This window comes from Electrophorus electricus, chromosome 2, assembly GCF_041902795.1.
Source record: "Electrophorus electricus isolate QZ-2024a chromosome 2, ASM4190279v1, whole genome shotgun sequence".
Taxonomy (NCBI): Eukaryota; Metazoa; Chordata; class Actinopteri; order Gymnotiformes; family Gymnotidae; genus Electrophorus; species Electrophorus electricus.
In genome coordinates, this window is record NC_137498.1 from 36673064 (window position 1) to 36694112 (window position 21049).

At 38.9% G+C, this 21049-nt stretch overlaps 2 protein-coding genes across 4 annotated transcripts; both read right to left on the reverse strand.

Moving 5' to 3' along the window:
• Positions 1–99: 99 nt before the first annotated feature.
• On the reverse strand, positions 100–8018 carry ak2 (adenylate kinase 2). Of its 2 annotated transcripts, XM_027000928.3 has the most exons (7): positions 7847–8018; positions 7133–7258; positions 6906–7016; positions 6714–6808; positions 1849–1921; positions 826–1021; positions 100–291 (listed from the first exon to the last, which is right to left on the reverse strand). In XM_027000928.3, exons 1-7 carry the CDS (start codon positions 7943–7945, stop codon positions 284–286), a joined length of 708 nt encoding a protein of 235 aa, XP_026856729.1. In that variant the 5' UTR covers positions 7946–8018; the 3' UTR covers positions 100–283. The 2 variants fall into 2 exon arrangements, with proteins under 2 accessions (XP_026856729.1, XP_026856728.1); XM_027000927.3 differs by lacking the exon at positions 100–291 and having other exon boundaries at positions 552–1021.
• Positions 8019–9001: 983 nt separating this feature from the next.
• On the reverse strand, positions 9002–19828 carry anln (anillin, actin binding protein). 2 transcript variants are annotated; one of them, XM_027000853.3, is made up of 25 exons: positions 19661–19828; positions 17936–18086; positions 17368–17763; positions 16733–17061; positions 16233–16617; positions 15931–16130; positions 15747–15848; positions 15450–15552; positions 14826–14921; positions 14484–14710; positions 14233–14381; positions 14014–14155; positions 13460–13595; positions 13090–13275; positions 12848–12974; positions 12715–12763; positions 12580–12633; positions 12319–12351; positions 12161–12182; positions 11972–12084; positions 11628–11681; positions 11217–11303; positions 10999–11106; positions 10739–10911; positions 9002–10523 (listed from the first exon to the last, which is right to left on the reverse strand). In XM_027000853.3, exons 1-25 carry the CDS (start codon positions 19676–19678, stop codon positions 10409–10411), a joined length of 3555 nt encoding a protein of 1184 aa, XP_026856654.2. In that variant the 5' UTR covers positions 19679–19828; the 3' UTR covers positions 9002–10408. The 2 variants fall into 2 exon arrangements, with proteins under 2 accessions (XP_026856654.2, XP_026856655.2); XM_027000854.3 differs by lacking the exon at positions 11628–11681.
• Positions 19829–21049: the final 1221 nt, after the last annotated feature.

The window sequence follows — 21049 nt, forward strand, 5'->3', positions numbered from 1 at the left end:
AAAAAAAAAAAAAAGTTACTCCTGCAGGATAGAAAAGAATCAAAGCACAACAGGTCATACCCAATCACCCAGAAGACCCTAAAAATACACAAAAGATCATTTAAGATATTATAAAATAGTATTTTTATTCAAGTAAAACATGATAAAGATCATGGTATTTTTTGTTAGTCTTCATAGACTGCCCCAAATAAAGCATACTATCCATCATAATTAAATTATAGGCTATAGACACCATCCACCTTTTTTTCTCATCTGGATCAGACTGGATGGAGGAAGCAGGGACTCAAACAGCTGTAGAAAAAAAAAAATCCTTGTGTAAATCAGCAATCGATTCAGGATACATGTACTCATAAGGCAAAATACAGTAATTTTTTTTTTTCCCACCCAAATGGCTCATAAAATGCAGCCACAAAATACTCAATCACAATCGCTAGTGGACATGATTATAAATACAACAACCCTTGCAACCAGAAGCACAATAATATTCACATTTCACCTTATATATTGTGCAAGTAAACAAGTAGCAAAAACAAATCAATAAGACATAGAAGTGCAGAGAAGATATTTAATTTCTACAGATTAGCAAAATAAATCAAAAATTCAGTCATTTTTTTGGCATGCAGTATGAAGGAATAGGTCAGAAAAGCAAACTATTAGCTAGGTTACAGAGAAGGCAGTGTTCTAGTTTAACTTGCTGGTAAACACAAGTCTTAAAACTAGAACTCAAGACACCTACTGAGAAATAATAGGATAGGCAAGGATGACAAAGAGAGGGGAAAAAGTAAGTTGAAGAAAGGATTTAGATAAATAACACAAGGTCTTTACAGGTGGCAGCTGAGAAGGCTGCAAGGATGGAGGCAAAGACGACATCAGGGGTTTGTGCAGCATCTATGGCACGGTGCAGGCCACGTGAGCTGTAGTACTGCACCAATGGTGCTGTCTGTCTGTGGTAGGCCTCCAGGCGGGCCCACAAAGTCTTCTCGTTGTCATCGCTACGACGGGACAGAGGTTCACCAGTCACCTAGCACAATAGAGGAAACCAGCATTCATGAATAAGAAGCACCACCCTTTATCTTTAAGCAATGCAGGCCTAGATTATATTGTTTGGTAACTGCCCTTCCAAATTTAGGGTTCGGCAGTTGACAAAGCTTTGACTCCACAGGGACCACAAAAATCCCATACTCAGGCTTCTTGACTTTCTTGATAACGATTTGAACAAAGGAAAGATCAATGCAGTGGACTATGGTGGTTGCTAATGTTCACAAACCTCCAGACTGTCCACATTTTGGCTGGACTTTAGCTTCTAGCACAACTGTTGTGGTAGTAGATATTTTTGATTGGCTAAAAATGTGGACAATCTGGGGCTTCCTGAAGAACAGTTTGACCTTTTGCAAACATTTTTGAACATAATCATCATTGCAGAAATCATAGACCTTTCATCATGGTTGAACAAACACAATATAACTGCTGTGCATCTGATAATCTTTGGAAAGTAGTATGATTGTTGGTTTATTATCTGACAAGCCAATCATAGTGACACTGTTAATCCTGTGATAATATGGTGATGGTAATATGGTAATTTGGTGATATGCCAATGTGATAAATTTCTAATGGGCATTTGAAAACTATTCTGGATCGAAGTCATTTACATTTAGGTTCTGAAAAGACAAATGCAAGCTTTGCAACACCCACAATAAAACATCTAAATTGATCTATTAGCAGTATTTACAGAGGACTGCAGTTTTCAAATCAGCAAAATAACATGCTTTTTTGGTTTGTTTTTCCTTAATAATATGCACTTTTCAAATCAGTCATACTAACTGAATATTAACATTTCCAGCCACTTACATCATCCTTCATAGGTTCTTTGGGAGGGTTAAACTCCTCATGGTAGGAACGGCCACTGGGCTGATGAATTAGTCTAGAAAGGTCACAGATCAGGGAAGAATTGTTAAATCACCCTCCAAGGTTAAGATCATGAGGGAAATTTCAACAATCTCATTACATTTAGCAAGCTTCACAGTTGTATTACAGCACTTACAACACCCAACTGCTTTAAGGCAAATGAATGAATGAAGTTACACGTAAACAGCCCCTTTCTCAGAACCAAAGGATGCTTTACAATCAACAAATTCATGAGAAGAGGCACCCAACTGCACACAGAGTACTCTCAACCAGAAACCACAGTCCCCTGGGGGACTGCGTTGAGAGGATAACAGTCAGGACAGAGCACCATCCATCTCAGGACAATTTCTTGGCAAAAGTGTTAACAACCAAGCCACCTGGCAGAATGCAGGAGAGAGAAACTGCATGACAAGCTAAGGAAGAATGCACTGTTCTGCTTTCAGAATGACACTGTGTACTGACTGCAATAATCAGCAATTACTCAACATCCTTCTTTGGGAGTTATAAAACATGGAATTGCATTAAACAAACCCACAAGGCACAGGCAAATGGTGGAAGGCTTGCCAGAATCTCTGAATTTCTACCTTTTGCATCTTTGAAGAATACCATAATGTGATGTTGCATGGTCACAGTAGTGACCAATACCAATATACACGTGGTTGTAGGAGCAGTAGTCCATTTATTTTCTTGGTATCCCAGTGAAGACTCAAGACACCTGTTGAAATTATCCAAAATCTTAACAAAAGGGAAAAAAAACAAAAAAAAAACTACATAACATTTACAAAGAAAACTCTTAGTATTTTTGCAAGGCAGCCCTAAGGAGTGGGAGTGACTTGCCTTCTCTTCTAGCTCTGCAACACCGATTCTCAACATAAGCAGGCCTCAAGATCCCCAAAAGTAGTCTCAGTTTCGCATCCAACTGACTTTTTTTTGGACAGTTCTTCCTTGTGAAGTCAGTCAAAAGTTTGGAATGACCCTTCTATACAAAACCTGGTAAGAGTCCTCTGACTTTCCCAGGAACATTTCTTGGCATTCACCACCATTCCTATTGCATGGTTCAGCTGAAAGATGGCCTATATGTTACAAGTGGTACTTTCATCTGCCAAATCATTCGAGCAACTTTTCCACCCTTTGCACTGAGTAAAGGCTGAATGCAACATTTAGGGGAGCTTCAAGACGTTAACTCAAAATTTCAGGTTCATCGTTCTTTTTGGGGAATAAGACCACTGGGCTTCACCACTCACTTCCTGGAGGTTCAATAATGTCTTCAACATGGCCTCTACCTCACCCTTCAAGTCCAGGATGAGGTGTGCTTTTACCCTGCAAGTTAGGTTTTATGGGTACTATTAACAGAAGCCTGATATTATGTTTCATGATACAACAGTTTTTCCACTTCTTCTGGCCTCTCAACTCAGGGCATCAGTAGGTTGACATGGAGAACGTGTTTTCTTTTTTCAGTCAGGTAGGCAGAGTTCATAAGTCACTAGTCCCGTTCCTCTTTACCTCATACAGGCCACTTGGATTGCAGTAAATTGTTGTTATAGGAGGATGAGTACCTTTTGTCATGGGACCAGCTTCCTTAAGGACTTGTCATATCAGGTCATCTGTTTCTGTTGTGCTCATCTTCCTTCACCAACCTTGATCATGTATCTATCTTCTCACTCATCTTTAAGACATCTGAGAGGATAGTCAGCTGCACTCTGTGGTCATCGCCCTCCCATACCTTTTTTAGGATGTCAAGTGGTGACCTTACTTGACTGCCAAAGAGGAGTTTGAATGGTGAATAACCAATGAATGCATATGATATTTCTGTATATGCGAAGAAAAGGTACATTAGTCACTGGACCCACTGGTGCCAGACATAAATTTGTGATGCACTGACTTGAGAGTCTGCTTGAAGCATTCTACCATACAGTATGTCTGCTGATGATAAGACGTGGTCTTTATACTGTTACTCTGTAGCATTGTGAATACTTCCTTAAGATGTCTGGATGTGAAATTACTTCCCTAGTCTGTAAGGACCCGTACTATTGTCTTCTATAGTCACAGATGTCCTACCCAGTGGATAGCATGTCCTAATTCCAATACTAACAGTCTCATGTTTGCCGGAACTACTAGCTGTCCTTCTGAGACACTGTCAGTACAGTTCTCTTCTCTTAAGAAAAACTGCACTTTTCAAGGTCTTTGGTAACCCCCTTTTCTGAGCTAGCTTTGTCAAATAGTGACTTTGATTCATCTTTTCTTTGTAGCTCCACTATGTCACTTGGGAAGGGACTGAAATATTTAATGATGGAGTGCTAGACATGTCTATCAGTATGGGTTTGTCCCTCCCTAAAATAAAAGAATGGGGGCAGGGGGTCCGCCTTTACACCTTCATTTAGGCAGTATGCCTGGCCCTGAATCTCCATTGGGACCTCTGCTGTGGAATGTTCCCCCTCATCCCCATTGACGCACCTTACTCCAATATAGTTCGCTTCCTCAAAAGCCCTTTCTCCTAAACATGGCACTCACAAGAGTTTGACTATTGCTGGTATCATTTAGGGCCCTGTACATTTTGCCTGTAATTCTGACTGTTATTACTATGGCTTTATTAAGAGTCTGTTCTGACAGACCCATGTTGCCTGGGAATAAAAGATAAATGACCGTTCAAAGTGGGTTGCAAGGAATACTCTTCTCTTGTGCCTTTCCCGACCACAATGTTGACACCAAAGTAAGAATTTGAGCTCTGTACATTGTCTAGTGGTTTTCTGGAGTTAGTGAATTCCTAGACTATCTGCTATGGTAACCATGTCACCAATGTCCTCTTTGTTTGAGGTCATCCATTTGTTATACAGATCCTTCAGTCAGGTTTGGATTTTCTTTGATTTTTCACTCATTCTTGTTCTGAATCTCCGCAGGTATGTTTCTCTGTTTAGCTCATATTTGATGAGAATTGCCTCCTTGACTCTCCTGTTGTCATTTGTGTCTTTATCCATCCCACATATACTGCTCTTGCTTTCCTACGTATCCATCTGCATGCTTGTGCTAATCATTCAAACATTGTTAAATAATGTTCAATGTTGCTGTCTTCTTGTAAAGACTACATTCTGGGTCTGGTCCAGGTCTGGTGCAGTAATGTGGGTGTGGCTGTGTGTTGTAACTTGTGCTGCATGTCTACTTGGCTAATGTGGGTGTGGCTGTGTGTTGTAGCTTGTGCTGCAGGTCTACTTGGCTATTGTGCTTGTGGTGTATAGCTCTTTCCTTCTGTGCCGGGTGAACAATGTATGCCTCAGAATACCTGATGTTATAGTCAGCTGCACCTCCCAACAACTGTTGTTCCAACCACTCCTCATAAACGTCTATGCAGCTGTGTGAACTGATGGGGCAATGAGCCCTGTCTGTTGCCATATTGCTGAATTTCTTGTTCTGCCATCTTCTTTGGCTTGTTGGATCTTAATGTACTGGTGGGACATGTGGAGTTCTTCTGAGCTTCAAGTTGACATTTTAGTTGCCACTGACTAGACTGGGCTAGATTCAGGGGTTTCATCACTGTTTTTCCTGAAATCTTTCCATGTTTCTAAGGTGTTGTCTTCTTGGAGGCATCCTGTTGTGGGGTCAATCTTCCACTATATTCAGATAGTATTTCCTCCTTTGTGTGCTGTGCTGGTTTTGATGATCTTTTGGTGTTTCTTCAACAATGCACCTCTTCAGCTTTGCCACAGATTTTGGTTTTCCTACTAGACTGGATTCAATACCTCTGCCACCATTTATGACACTGCATGGTCACAGTGGTCAAGGGGAGGTGCTAGGAATACACACATTTACATGGCTGTAAGAGAATTAGTCAGTTTATTTTCTTGATATCCCAGTGAAGCCAAAAATACCTGTTGAAATTATCCAAAATCACAGGAAAGGGGAAAAAATTCTATACACAATATTCAAAAAGCAAATTATTTTGTTCTGCAAGGACCAAGGCAGCCCTAAAATTGGGAGTGACTTGTCCTCTCTCCCATGTAGAAGAGACATCAATTATGAACCCAAACAAGCTGTCTGCAGCCACAAGTGTTCTCGTCCCAATGTCTGTCCAATACGCTAGAAGTATTTTATACAGTTTTTCCCCACTTAAGCCCTGGATTATACCACTAGGCTGGCATGCCATCATACAAGCCCAAAGTCTGAAGCTATATACATCAACAGTTCTACTTTAGACATACATTGTCTACATTTATCACAATATGCTTCAGTCTTATAGCACTTTGTTAATCTGTCTTGTTACTCTCCACAGGTGTCCTACATGTAAGGCATCTAACCTCCTTGATGATCGGAGTGGATCCTTTCTCTCACACAAGAGGAGACACATCTTGGATCTACCAGTCACTTTCCAGAAGCAATCAGTGACCAAACCAATTCTTCTGACCATTAAGATATGCACTTCTCTCATTAAAAGAATATACACTGCATTTACACAGATGGTGTTTTGTAGGTTATATCTTTGCACTGACAACGCTGACAGCCACTCATCATCATCATCACACAAGTAATTAGGCTAGCTCTTCTGTCATTTATACCTCTTAAGTCCTGATTTTTTCTTTACAATGCACTATTTGTCTTTTTGCTAATTTTTTCTCCTGGTCCATGAACTGACCAATAAGCCTTTTATCTGCGGTCAAGTTGAAAATATTTAAACCCTAAAAAAACAAACAAAAAAACACTTGTTTTTTTTGCAATATTTTCATTTTAGTCATATATCAAAATGCATTTGTCTAATCCAAACCTAGATCTGTCCAACTCACAGGTGCCACACCCACCTGCACATTAGATCATCTTACCTCCCACAGATCCTGCGTACCAAAAGAGAGTCATCCACAGAGAACTCAATGACGGAGTCCAGTTTCTCTGAGCGTTTCTCAAGTAGATCATCCAACTATTGTACAGAGGAACAGAATCAAATATGGACTGTTAATAATGGCCTATTATTCATATTTTTAATTGCTAACTTTAACAACACACATAATCTTTACCATTTCTGCTTGCTTGACTGTGCGAGGAAACCCATCCAAAAGAAATCCGTTCTTACAAGGAGTAGTGTCCAGGTTCTTCTCTATAAGCTCAACAACCATCTCATCGCTCACCTTATAATAAGACACACACAGGCATCAAAAGACTGAAACCGAAGCACAGGGGCCTAAAGTGGTGTCTGTGATATGCAGGGCTTGTGTTATGCTGAAAATTCATTCATCTGTACTACCAGTTTGCCAGAATCCATGGTCTGTTTTAATCTTTGGCCAAGTTCTGAGCCAGATGCCACCATTGCTCTCAGCATGTCCCCAGTGGCCAGGTGACACACACAATACTTCTCTGCCAGTCTGGGAGCCTGTTCCAATGCACAAGAGAAAGAATTATGTAATATATATTCTACATAAACTAAGGCACGTGATAACACAATCACTAAATTTAACCTAGTTCTAAAATGTAGCTAGCTAATTCCACTATTAAACTGTGGATTTTGCACATGTTTAAGACCTGAACAAGGAATAAATAAGTAGTACAAGCATTAATAATTCACAGTGACAATTAAGATATTTCAGAATCAACAACAAAGGTAGACATTTTAACCCCTTGGTTAAAACCATCACCCACAGTGTGCCAACAGGGAGCACTGCACTGAAACTAAAGTGTCTCAGTTAAAGCCGTACAATTGGTTGATGTGCTTGTTGACCACCCCCAACGCATATGGGTGGATCAACCATAAAGTTTACGTTAATCACTCATTTAAGAAACGGTTTAATCAGGTGACCTTGAGACAATTATGTGCGGCTTTAAATGAATGAATGAGTTAGGGTAACAATCCAGCTACCCACACGAAAACTTTAAACTGCTGCAACCTAACTGAGCGCTGCTGTCCTGTTGAAATGATCTTTAGCTAACTGGCTAGCCGACGAGGTTACATATCGCATCTCACTTGAGTTCCTTTTCCAGCTCCTGGCGGGCCAAGTAGAATGGCTCTGATTCCTTTACGTACGCCAGAAACCACATCATCTTGTTGCGTGCTGGGGGCCATGATAAGTTTGTAAGCGGTGTTATAGACCTTCGACCCTCTAATGTGTTCGCTATGCGCCAACTCAAACCAGAAAGGAAATGGAAACGCCTCTTTGCCAACCGTTGAACACAACACGTTCATTCATTGGTCATTGGCGAGTCGTTCAAAAAGAAACTGTGGTCATTGGAAAGAAGGTACTCCTTTACCCCATGTAATATCCGTTTTTCACATTTTTGCATAGTATATGACAGTGTCAGTTTTGATGCCATATTTAGTAAGGATTATTAGAATACACTCCGGTAATTGCTATTAAGAGAAATTAAACTATAAATTGATATTACGTGGAAAAAAAAATTAAGTAGATTAAATGCATAAAAAACATTTATATAATAATGAGTGCGCATGCACTTTGGGACACTACAGGGTATGTACACGGCCGGTGGGTGTTCAAGATGTGTTCATAAAAAAGGGCATCGGAAACACACCAAAAGTATGCACAACACAATACAAATCACTTTAAACAAACTTACTTTAGCGCCAGAAATGTCTTAGAATTTAGAATTGATTCTGAGGTACAGGAGCCTCTTAGGTAACATTACAGCTAGAGAATATTTCACACATATTGTAATCTGGGGTGATATAGACCTAATCCCATTTCATCATATATCCCTACCACTACGTTTTGCACGAACACGTCTATAGGTAAGATGTCCTGAATCTTTTTGAGGTAGAGGGGTAGGACAAAGTTAGTGCTACATAGCCAACCGCAAAAGTATGGCCACGCAAACCCACCCAATTACATAAAAGGTTCAGGTTCTTGAAGAATTATACCATTTCGTAGATGATTTAAACCACCAATCTTTGTAACTCAGGTCCAGATGACAACGATTAATTCATAAACAAGGTGTAGGGGGTGAAAATAAATGTGATTGGGCTCTGATACTGACATGCTGAACAGTACTGATACTTGGGACAAAAGTAGTTAACTTAGAATAATTGTATAAATCCAGGATAAGAATATGAAACTGAATACAACTAAAGTGGAAAAACCGATACAAACAACAATTTTACTAAAGCTGCTGCCGTTTATTAAAGTGTCAGCACTGCAGAATTCTTTACATCATTTGGAGTGTTTCAAACAAGATTTAAAACCAGCAGACCCACTTAAACACTGAAGTGCCGAGTAGTGTATTAGGAATCACGAGGAGGTACCTAAGAATATATATATTCTATTGTATTTTAAGCAAAATGTATAAAATATTAGCAGAAGGTGAATGTTAAAAAAAGAAAAGAAAAAAAAGACAAAAACCCATCTGGCCAAATATACCATAAACTTACAAGTATATGACAAATTAGACAGCCGCTGAAAGTAATCTTACATATTGGTAGCAGCGTGGAGCTCTGCATGATAAATATTAAATCTCAAACTGCCTATATGAATAAAAGTTCAATAAAAGGAGAGAAAATCCCACACCAGCATAATTTGTTCATTATTCTGTCAAAGCCAAGCAATGTAAACCATAAGACAGAAAATGCATATTATGTTATTCTGCTGTCAGTGAATACACTCAAAATATTAAAAAACTCCTAGTTTAAACAGAGCCAAACAATTAAGCCAGTTATTCTGATGTATTTCGCTTCTACAGGTAAAGCATAGTCACAGCAAATAACAAAACACATCTTAAAACACATCATGCAATTGTAATGTAATCAAATAACTAAAAGTTCAGAATCTCTATTTTGGGTGTAACAAAACATTTTTAAGTCAGGATGCATTCAGTATGCATTGAATGTCGTATTACAAAATTGGGGGGGTGGGCGGGGATTACAAGATACCAATGTACTTGAACTTTTGTCTATAGGAGTACTCCGATTTTTTCATTGGTAGTTGAAACAATCCTTAACTGCAGATACTGTGGCAGATATGAAAAATGTTGATTTAAATATAAACATTAAATATCTAATAATATCTTGAAATATCTGACAGCAAAAAATACTTGTACTTTCAATTAATTATAATATTGTCTGTGGTTTTAAGATGCAGAACTGAACTGTTTAATGTGCTTACATGTGAAAAACTACATATTTAACCTTTGGATTTCTACAGTGACAAAGTAAACAATCATTAGAACTAAAATTTATTCAGGCTATTGACTTTGTTGTTACAACTCCTTTCCTTTACTGGTTATTGGTTATAGTAATAGAATATCTTCCAGGTTTAATTAATTGGTACACAGTCATCTAGAATTATAACCTTAAAAACTTTGAGGTGAATTTTGTACTTTGCAATACTGAAATGTCTACAATATGGCTTTATTAAGGTTCAAACCCCTACACCCATCACCAAAATGCCTTATTTATAAATGGCCTGTAAACCCTATGTAGTTTTGGTATTATATTGCACTTCTCAGTAAAATATTTTGGAAGTTAATGTAAAATTTAGACTCAGAATGATGCTTATCCTAAGTGCTGGTCAAATGAGGGTCAAATTGGTCTGTAACATGCATCCGGTTGCCACATCCGTAGATCCACTAGGATTTGATTGAGCTTCTGCATCCACAGGTTTCTCTCTTCCTTTGTGTCAGCACTAAGCCAATTCCTGCATGTTAAAAAATTATGCCATAAATTGCTTGCACATTCCACAAGATAATTATTTAATGCATGCATATTATGGTACAAAATATTTATTTGGTTTTCTTTTTCCATATTAGTAATCCCATCATTCAGCATCCTAGTGTTACCAGTATGACACCTCTCTTCAGTTTACTCATACAGGAATTATAAAGTGACAGCATGTAGAGAGTGGGCCCTTACTTGGTGACACACATGGTGTTCTTGCATTGGCTGACAAGAGTTTCTTTGTCATCTTCTCTTTGTGGTCTCACTGTGATCAACTCAAAGGTATTAGGCCGGGCACAGAACTCGCGGTTAGCGGGCTCTACTTTGCGACTCACACAGTTGGCCAAGTTGAGACGACCAATTGGATTCTAGACAGAACAGTTCATTCCTAGGTTAAATTAAATTTACATGGTAAAACATGTAGTATACATGAATTTCTGCTTGGACTTGCCTACCTTTCGTTTCTCATCATCAGGGTAGGTCCAGTAGGAGATGCAGTAGCCTGAAAGGACACACCATCTTCTATGCCAAGCTCCAAATCCACTGACGTCCTCAAACATGGTCTATAATTTATGATCCAAGTATCAGGACAAATTCCTACTAATTGCAGCAATAATTCAAGCAGTGAGAAACTACTATTTCATTAAATACACGCAAGAGATAGAACACTCACAAGAAAGCCCCGTTCCTCCACACGAGAATCAACTTCACAATGCATACGAAGGTAGACATGGCCTTCCAGAGGACTAAGGAATGGCACCTAGATGTGTATGGAGGATGAAGAGAAGGAGAACTTAAGCAAACAGTTGCACAGGTACAATGCCTTAGTTGAAGAGAATTTGTCAGATATTTCTGAGGAAAAATAAACACACATAGGAAAAGAATGATGAAATCCCAAGATAAGAGTATGCAAACACCCTTTCCTCAGCACTGTTGAGAAAAGCATAAGGCCCACTTGTGTGTACACTATAGGCCAAACAATGCATATTCAGTGTTAGTAACTGAGCCATTACAGCATGTATTTGTTAGGATGAAAGCAAGCAAGCAACCCTCATTTAACTGAAGGAGGGATAACTGTAAACACCTTGTTCTGAAACATGTCACTGAGAAGCTTGCTCTCATTTCCTTCATATCTGATCTATAAAAAGAGAAACGAGTTCATGTAAATAAGCCGATATGTGCAGGTAACAGCACAGTGCACTAAAATCACAGCTTGTTTTGCTAATATGCAAAGAATTATCAGACAAAGATATGGTCCATTTATGCCCTTACCAAACCCAACAGAAACTACTCCCATCATTGTTTCCCTTCATCATTCCATTTGTTAGTATATATGTATTTAGCAGCAATTATTACAAAAGAACACCAGCTGAAAAAAAGGAGTAGTAGAAAGGCATTTAGGAGAGCATATGGTCCCAAATGGTTTACCTTTTCCAGGGGAAATTTATTTTTTCCAATAGATGCCAAGGTTAACTTGTGGGATCCAACAAGAGCAAAGTTACTGGTGCGCACCGCATTTGGACCACCAGGGCTTGCCATTACTGCAAAAACAAAGTGTTTTAAAGATGCACACAAACCAATAAAAACACATTAATATACATTTCACATAATACTCACCAGGTGTTTGAAGATTACTTTTCTATAACATGGGGGGAAAAAAAAAAAAAAAAGTTTCTTAAACAAAACAGATTGAAATAGCTGAAATAACATGTTAATATGACATGAAGCACAATGTCCATAATATTAATAGCAAACAAAGACAAGAGGGTACTTACAGTGATGGCAAGGAATCGCTTAGGAGTGATAGCCTAAAGAGAAAAGACAAGATCTGTTCATCCAAAATCCTAGTCATAGCCAAGTACTGAAAACTTAATAATTTTTAACCATTCAAAAAGCACAAGTGTATGTTTCATTACAACACACATAAAATGAATTATGAATTTTCCTATCAAATATTATCTTCAAACTTGTCAAAACACTAAGTACTATTCCACCGTAAAGATATAGACAGAGATAAATAACAGAAAACTAGGTACTTTTGTCTTGCTGGGCTTCTTCCTTTTATCAAGAAATACCTCTCTTTTCTGAACCTGCAAACATAGAAAACAGAGCAATCTAAAAATTCAACATAATTACACATAAAGAACACATCAAGAAAAAGATGCACTTACAAGATAGTACACCTCAATATCAATCTCAAAGTCACTGGACACATCAGACCTGAAATTTGAGATAAACATTAGGTTAGGTATAACAAGACTAGTCTTTATGTTCAGACTTGGCACAAAAGGGATCCAGACTCACAGAGTAAACTTGGTGGAGAAGGTCAAGGCATCCCCACTCAAGGCACTGTGGGTGCTGGCTAGAGGAGTTGCAACTGTGTTCTCAGCTCCAGCACGGATCATCACAAAGAAGTAATGCTTTCCAGCATCTATAGGAAATGAAGGCAGGGGAGAGCTATTCAAGACTAAAAAAAAGACAGACATTGTACTGGGGATTCCCACTTTTGCCACCTATTTATGAAAATCTAAATGGAGAGCACATACCAGGCTTGTTGGCGGTAGAACAGACAAAGTCAGCTTTAAGTGGTAATCGGAGCTCCTGAAGGGTAATGGAGCCCTTGGAAGCAGGCACACCTACATCGTCCTGAGCCCTGGAGTTTTTCTTTTGAACTACCGGGCCCTCTGCCTTCAATCGATCCAGCTCAGCTTTCAGAGCTACCCTCTTCTCAGCTGGAGAAAAAAAAAAGTCATCCATTCCCATTAAAAACAAAATGCTTGTGTTTCAATAATATATACTTTCTATCGCCATGACAAATGTAATAATAACGAAACATTAAGCGTGGAAACATTTGAAACAGCCTATGACATCTGCCTGAATAAGAAGGTAAAAAAGAGCACCACACTGGTTACTCACTAGCTATAATCAACAGCCTCTCAGCCTCAGCCTCCACCTGAGAGCCTTTACCATGTTCCTCATCTGTGCAGCAGTTTAATGCCTGACTGGCCTGATGGATCACGCTCTGCTGCAGGTTCATTTCACTGGTTAGGACCTAAGAGCACAGCTCAAATTAAAACTCTTAATTTACATTAATTTACAGAGCACTTTAAAGACATCACATGTTGACCAAAGTGCTGCACGTGCCAATAAAACGCCTGGGCATAGATTGTTTAAAGCTAACAGCAGCAGCAGCAACAAAAAACACAAAGTGATGTACAATGTGGCAAGCATTGACAATTAAAATGCATATTCATAATTCAGTTTATGTAAAAACACAAATAACACCAAAACTTTGCACACAGTGGAAGATAATAGGAACATACTGCAGGTAGCTGCTATTGCTAGGGAAAACAGAAAGAAAATCTAAGAATTTAATTTTAAAAAATCTTTGGTTTTTAGCAGTTTTTAAGGCACCTCATTTAGATATTTCTTTGGCTGAATAAATGTCCAAGTTTCATTTTTTTTTTTACCTGCATCTTTTGTTTAATGGTGATGTGACTGACCCCCTGGGACTCATCCACTCTTTGAGAGACATCTTCATTCCTTACAATCACCTGTTTCACTTGAGGTCTCTCGGAGTCTTTCACTCTTGTTGATCTATAGGCGTCAATGCTGAAATCCAGAAGCATCCAATTAAATTCTCAGGTTTATTTTAAATGATATTTTTAAAAAATGTACTGTAGGATCACCTGTAGGGCAATTTGTGCTCTTCTACTACGGTCTCAATACTATCAGATGAGGCAGCTCTCTGCATGCGGGCCCGCTGGAATTTTGTGGGCCTGGAGACACTCTCAGGAGTCCCACTCTTTGCATTAAATGAGCTGGTTGGGGTTGACGTCTAATTTAACAGACCACAAGGACGTAGAAAATATGGAGTTTAGAAGAATAAAAGCACCACCACTTTCCAGGGATGGAATGAAAAGACCCTAAGCCAACTCACCAAGACTTTCCTCTCAGGACTCTTGACCACTGCAGCCACAGTCTCAGCTAGTGGCATGAGGAGAGACATGGAGGAGATGTTAAGTGCATCTTCATCCTCCTTCACCTCCTCATCCTCATCACTATGTCTACTCTCCTCCAAAACGCCCTCAAAAAGATTGTTAATGACCTCAGAGTTTACAGAGCCATCCACATTCATCTCGATCTCATGGATTTCTTCCTTTTTTTCTGTAAAATGGAATTACAGAATAAGATTTTGAAGATTTAATTGTTACTTAAAAGATGTAAAAATATCCTTTTATATCAAATTGGACATTTGGCAGGGAGTCTTTTTTCCCCTCACTTTCTTTTTCCTCCTGCTCATCCATTTCTATTTTTCCTACTGACAACTCTGCACACTTCAGAGAACTTGCAGGGTCAGGCTTCAGGCCCGGCATCTCTGATGAAGGAAAGAATCTGGTTAAAGTTGAATTGTACACACATCTGCCGGCTGTGATTAATCTTCTATATACTGTGACCAAGACGTACTTTGTGGTAAATTAAAATAGAGTGCTGATATTATGATTCAGGACTGGCCTGTATCATTTTTACCACAATTATTTACACTTTCTTGAGCATGTGAATACAGTGATTCAAACACTGAGAAAGCACTCTAAGATTGAAGCAACATCTAAGAGTGAACATACATTAAGCAATATTGTGATGCTTTTGAGAGCTCACCCGTATGTTGTACCCTGCTGTGATATTAGCATTACAGAGGTCAATGTCATAGCATTAATTAACAAATGATACATTGTACAGTTCTAGTAAACATAAGAAAAATTAAAAAAACAAACAAAAAAATGTCATGCCTAGGGATAATCAAAAACAATAAAGTGATGCATCAAATCAATACCATTCTAATAAATTAACACATGTAAACATCTGGGTGACTGCTACACAATATGTCCAGAATTAGAAATGTTACCATTTTCATTGAACTTGGAATGAGTTTCCACAATGCCCAAGAGTGGATCTGAAGGCTCACTGGAAAGTGCAGTAGCAAAACCTTCATTAAGATCTTCCACTTTCTAAGGATAATAAAAAGATACCACAATTATATAGTGTTTTATTTCAATTTGCTTATGAGTTTGTTCATTTGATATGCATGTGTTCCTCAGTCAATCTTTCCAAAAGTAATAGAGATACAGAAAAATAAACTGAGGACTTGTTCTCAGAGATCAACCCATTTATGCAGTTCAAGATGTGAGCTGTGACTTTCCACCTTGGATTCCAAGCCATTTTTGACCTTTGAGAGATCCTCTTTGCTTTTTTGGTTGGCAGTCTGAAATCGACTGCGAATCTGTGCCAATTCTGCCTCACGTTCCTAGTAACAAAAGAAAATGTAGTCAAATACCCAAAATCTATCCATTTCAGAACATATGTTCAGAAAAGTTAAAATGACACACCATTTTGTGCTTGTGAGTGAGGATGGCAGTAGTCGAGCTTGGTTGTGCAACAGGCAGCCTCTCCTGGAGCAGTCTGGATTTAGGAGTGGCCGATGGAGTGACAGCAGGCGTGCGTTCTTGACCTCCACCACCAAAGGGAGAGCCCTGATTACGTTCCTGTAATCTTTCCCCAAAGCGCTCCAAGAATGATTTAACACTCCCTAAGGAAAACACAAAAATATAAAAATACATAATATATAGTCCAAAAATAAATGAATACTTAAAATAAAAAAAATTCAGTAACTTATAATTGGGTTACTCACCAGAAGCTCCAGCTGGGCCCCTCTGCTGTAATGGTGGCGCTTCTGTGTGCAAACTTTTGTCAGCCTGAGAGACAGATGCTATGGCAGAGGATGGTTTAGTTGTAAAATTTGATTTTGTGGGACTCGAGATAAACATTCTCCCAGCACTTGACTCTTTGCTTGAGATGTGATCCTTTAGAGGACTATGGGAACCTGAAGCTATCTGTGGATTACAAGAGAGAATTCTTCCAGATTTGAGTGGAGTGGAGGATTGGCTAGAGCAGCTTTTCACAGGGCTGGACACAGGGGAGGAAAGTCCTTTAGCCAGTTTGGCCTCAGGAACCTCAGTCTTCTGAGCGGTTGGTAGAGTAACTATGGATGATTTGACTGGAGAATAAACTGGCAGCTACAACAAACCATACATAAATTTTAGTTAACTTCCAATTTAAAATTTAAAAAACTTTGAAACATGAACATGGAACAATATACTTAAAAAAATAAAATAAATTGGCATAACCTACATGTTGGGTGCTGTGGACAGGCTTGCTAGCAACAGGCTGGACATGCAGGGCTGGTTGTGTCACAGCACAGGTCTTGGCACTAATGTTCTTTTCCTCATGGGCTGGTGGAACCACACATGCTTTGCCAGGCTTCCCTTTTGCATCATTTCGGCAAACAGGTGCATGTCCAAGGTCATCTTCCCAGGAACTGATCGTTGCCGCAAGGTTTGCCAGTCTGCCCTTCCGGCCTACTGGTGTCTCTGATGAAGCGAGGGCTGGAGGTGCAACCTCCACCCTCTGTGATCTAAGAGGGGACATAGCTTTGCTGTTCGATAATGGTTCACAGCTGCCTGTAAATAGTTCAATAGGAATTAATTTTAGAAACACATCAACTAAATGTATTTCAAAGAACAACTCAAACTATTATCGACTATATTTCCTATAAAACTGGTATTTCATACAATGGTAGATCATGCTGGTAGGCTAAATCCTTGAAAATAAAAAGATGTACCAAGCCCTAAGGTTTTAATGGATAAAACTGCACCCAGTTTCATAGTTCATAATACTTATGCCTTAATCTGGTGACAAATAAATGTACTCAAAATAAATAATCTATAAAACGTTATCTTCACTGAATAAACAAGAATACAACCCACCCTCTGAATCCCAATACTGCCTCTGCTCAGCCAATCTCTGCAGACGGGATCTCATGTTGCTAGGGGTTGGCATGGAAGCAGTACCATCTTTAAGAATATCTTTGTCTTCCTCCATGACAAAATGCTTCATCACCTTATCTGTGGACCCTGTTGTTGTTTGTGAGGGCACCACCATCACCTTCCCTGTGTCTGAAAGAGGGCCAACAAGTCCAGCATCTGTGTCTGAACTAGGACAGATAGTCATTTGCTCTGATGAGGCAGAGTGGATACTGTATGGTGCTATGGGAGGCTTCTTGTCTGTAATGGCAACTGGCTCCTTGTTCTCTTCTCCAGTGAAATGGCCATTCTCCCCTGAACAGCGGCGTTTAGAGGCCGATGGTGTGGGTGAGGGAAGTACTGTAACACAAATACACACAAATTTGTTAAGAACATTTTCAGACTCTTATACTGAAAATAAACAAACTTTTTTTCTCAGCTTTCTGAAGCCCAGTGTTACCAACCTGCACACCACCATGATCAAAGTCAAAGAAGCTTTGCATAAAAGGAACTGACTTTAAACAAATGGCACCTTTTTCTGTTGGTGGCACAATTACGATACTGTTTGTCTCTGCAAGTGGCTCTCTTGTCCTCTTTGCCATTTGTCGGCTGGCTGCTGTAGGTCGCTCTGCCAGCTTCTTCTGAAGATTCTCCCTACGGGCACGTGTGCGCTCCAATAGTTTCTGAGCCAAGAAGTTTACAAAAAATTGACAAGAAAATATTAAATTATAAAATATTAAGGAAATGCTCTGTACAACACCACCTTTCACTGAGTGTAGTTTTTGGGAGGTCTATAAACTAGGGACTAGGACATATTGGATAAAACTCAACATATTAAATTATAATTATAAAATGTCCAGGTTCCCAAGACACCTTGTTTTTAACAAAAAATAAGAAGAATGGTCTGTGCAGAGAACCCAGCGCACTGTGTAAAACCACCTAATTAAGGAGTCTAGAATGTAGGATAAGTGTACCCAGTTTCACCTCTTAAGTTAAATTAAAAAAAAAGTAAAGTAATAATGCACACTGTTGATGATTGGTCAGTTCTGCTATTTGTTTTAGGAACCGTTTTTTGTGTTGTAATCAGATTAGCCAATACTGAATGAGGACCTGCAATTTGTAGGCAGACCCTGGTGCCCTTGTAAAAGCTACCAAAGAACATTGCAGTTTAACAGCTACCCAGAAAAGCACATTTATATTCATTTACATTTATTTTCAGTTATACACCTTGTTAGTAGTTAGTGCAATATGTAAAACATAAAAACTTGATTTATATGAAATGTTACTTTATCAAGCTCTTGTCAAACCGAACAATGAGCCTTCCAAGTTAGCAAAGATGCCACACAGCGTTGTTGAATCACTAGCTGTAAAAACATACAGCTATACACAGAGGGAATCCAGTTTCCTTGGTACTTTTCCTACTTTATTTGAAAAAAATAAATAACCCATCACGGCACGGTGAACTTTCTATTACACATGACGTAAATTTAGCTAAATTTATCTAAGTAGCGATAAATGTATTAAGTTTGATTTAAATTATGTTTTTTGGGGTTCTTACATTTACCTTTATGGTGCATAGGAAACACTTTAGGAGCAACTGAGCGAAATGGGGATTCACATAATATTAATATACAAGTAGGTCCTAATATTTAGTTCCAAAGTTTCCGCTAGCTAACTCAGGTTAACTTAGCTAAATAAGCAAAGCAAGCAACACGGCAGACTTGAACTCTAGCTAACGCTAGCTAGACTAGCGAGCGATACTAGCTAAACTATGTTTTATGGTCAGCTTTGGCAGCGTCCCAGAGAGTGAGCGGAAATTTCAGTTAGTTGCTGTCATTCCCAAAAAATGCCTGCCATGTGAGACCGTTACAGCAGTTTCTTTTTTTGCTACAACTGGAAAGACAAGCTAGCGTTAGCTGGCTAATCCTAAACGGTCACACCCCAGTTAGTTAACCCTAGTTAAAATAACCCACATCTCCCATGCGCACGCAGTGCAGTTCTTAACCTAGCTAACCTAACCTAGCTCAATCCATCTGACAGCGTTTTACTTACTAGACATATTTTAATTACTAGTAGTATTTTTTTTTTCTTGTAGGAAAATGACTATGCAGCACGTCGAAATGAATGCATTTAACGATTACATAGCTTTACAACAATGTTTACTATAAGATTATGGTTAAATACAACCCAACAAGACTTAATCACAGTCCAAGGCCGCTCGAAACACAGCAATAATTACATAGTGCATTTAACCTACCTCAGTGAAAGGATCCATTCCTAATTAAGTTATCAAGCTAATATACGCTAAGGGTTAAATCTAGCCTAGTTAAATAACGTTGCTTGAGACGGTTTTTGTCTCCGGAGCGCTAAACTACAGACGACTAGCTACCCAGTTTTCTTCTCCTCTCAGGAAAGGTTCAACTGTTCAAATTTGAATTTCAGCGCTGTTTCACTGGGCAGTCACTAACGGTCACGCTCGCGTCATCCACAACCTGGTACCGCCCACTTCCTCTAACCAGCGGTATACTGTAGTGGGTGAAAACTGTAGCGCTTACAACTTACAATAGTTAGTTATAAACAAGTCCAGGACATTTGAAAACACGACAGCTCGTTCCTGTTTTATTTGGTGGGTGAAAATGAGTAGAGAAACTGATTGAATGGGTACTTGAATTAATTGGTTTTCTTAAAAGAATTTATTTCAAAATCTTTGAAATGGCATGGCAATGGAATTTTTGGACAGCGTTTCAGATGCCTAAAATCGGAAACTGGCCAAAACCATAAATATTTCTTCGGGAACTAACCTATCTTACATACATTTAAAATAGGCCTGCACATGAAAACGGATTCATATAGTCGAAAACACACCACACCCCTACCTTAAAAAAACCCCACACACTATATATATAGAGAGAGAGAGAGAGAGCGAGAGAGAGAGAGAGAGAGAGAGCGAGAGAGAGAGAGAGAGAGAGAGAGAGAGAGAGAGAGAGAGAGAGAGAGAGAGAGAGAGAGAGAGAGAGAGAGAGAGAGGTCCTGTGTCCTGGCGTTTCATTTTAAATGATTTTTTTTTTTATTACAAGGTACGTTGAACTTGGGCTTCAGAAATCAAGGGGATTTGTGAAAGGGATTCACAAATCCCCTTGATAGGTGAATTTACATTGAAATGTACTGGTGTTCCATTATATAAAAAGAAAAAATTCTAGATGCAGTTTACTTGCGAATTTACTTTTACATATGAACACAAATATTGATTACATTCGTTGTTCTAGTCAATTTAAAAAATAACGTTTCAGTAATAAAAAAATGGGTTTCAACTAAGTTGATGCAAACCTTTAGCAAGAACGTATACTTTAAACTCAGGAGATGGCGCTATAGATACAGCAGTAATATAGCCAACAAACGATCGCGGTGAAACGAGCTGATTTACAAACATGGAAACGAGGAAAACCTAGCTGACGATTTTTAAACTATTGAGTCGTAAACAAATATATACAATTAGTATACGGGCGTCGATCGCCCAACTTACAAGTTAGCCCACCCTATTATATTAACCATCCCGGTACTCATTAAACTAACTTTTAATTGAGTCTACACACGCTCTCCTAAAAAAAAACAGCCCTACTCAGAAGTTGTCACCTTACAACTGACA

Coding starts and splice junctions, on each gene's coding strand:
- ak2 (XM_027000927.3), bottom strand. CDS start 7,945: ATGGCCCCCAGCACGCAACAAGATGATGTGGTTTCTGGCGTACGTAAA. Junction 7,017..7,132: donor CCATGGATTCTGGCAAACTG/GTAGTACAGATG, acceptor TCTTATTATAAG/GTGAGCGATGAGATGGTTGT. Junction 1,022..1,848: donor AAGAACCTATGAAGGATGAT/GTAAGTGGCTGG, acceptor CTATTGTGCTAG/GTGACTGGTGAACCTCTGTC.
- anln (XM_027000853.3), bottom strand. Junction 14,711..14,825: donor TGAGCAGGAGGAAAAAGAAA/GTGAGGGGAAAA, acceptor TCCATTTTACAG/AAAAAAAGGAAGAAATCCAT. Junction 11,107..11,216: donor TGGAGGAACGGGGCTTTCTT/GTGAGTGTTCTA, acceptor CATAAATTATAG/ACCATGTTTGAGGACGTCAG.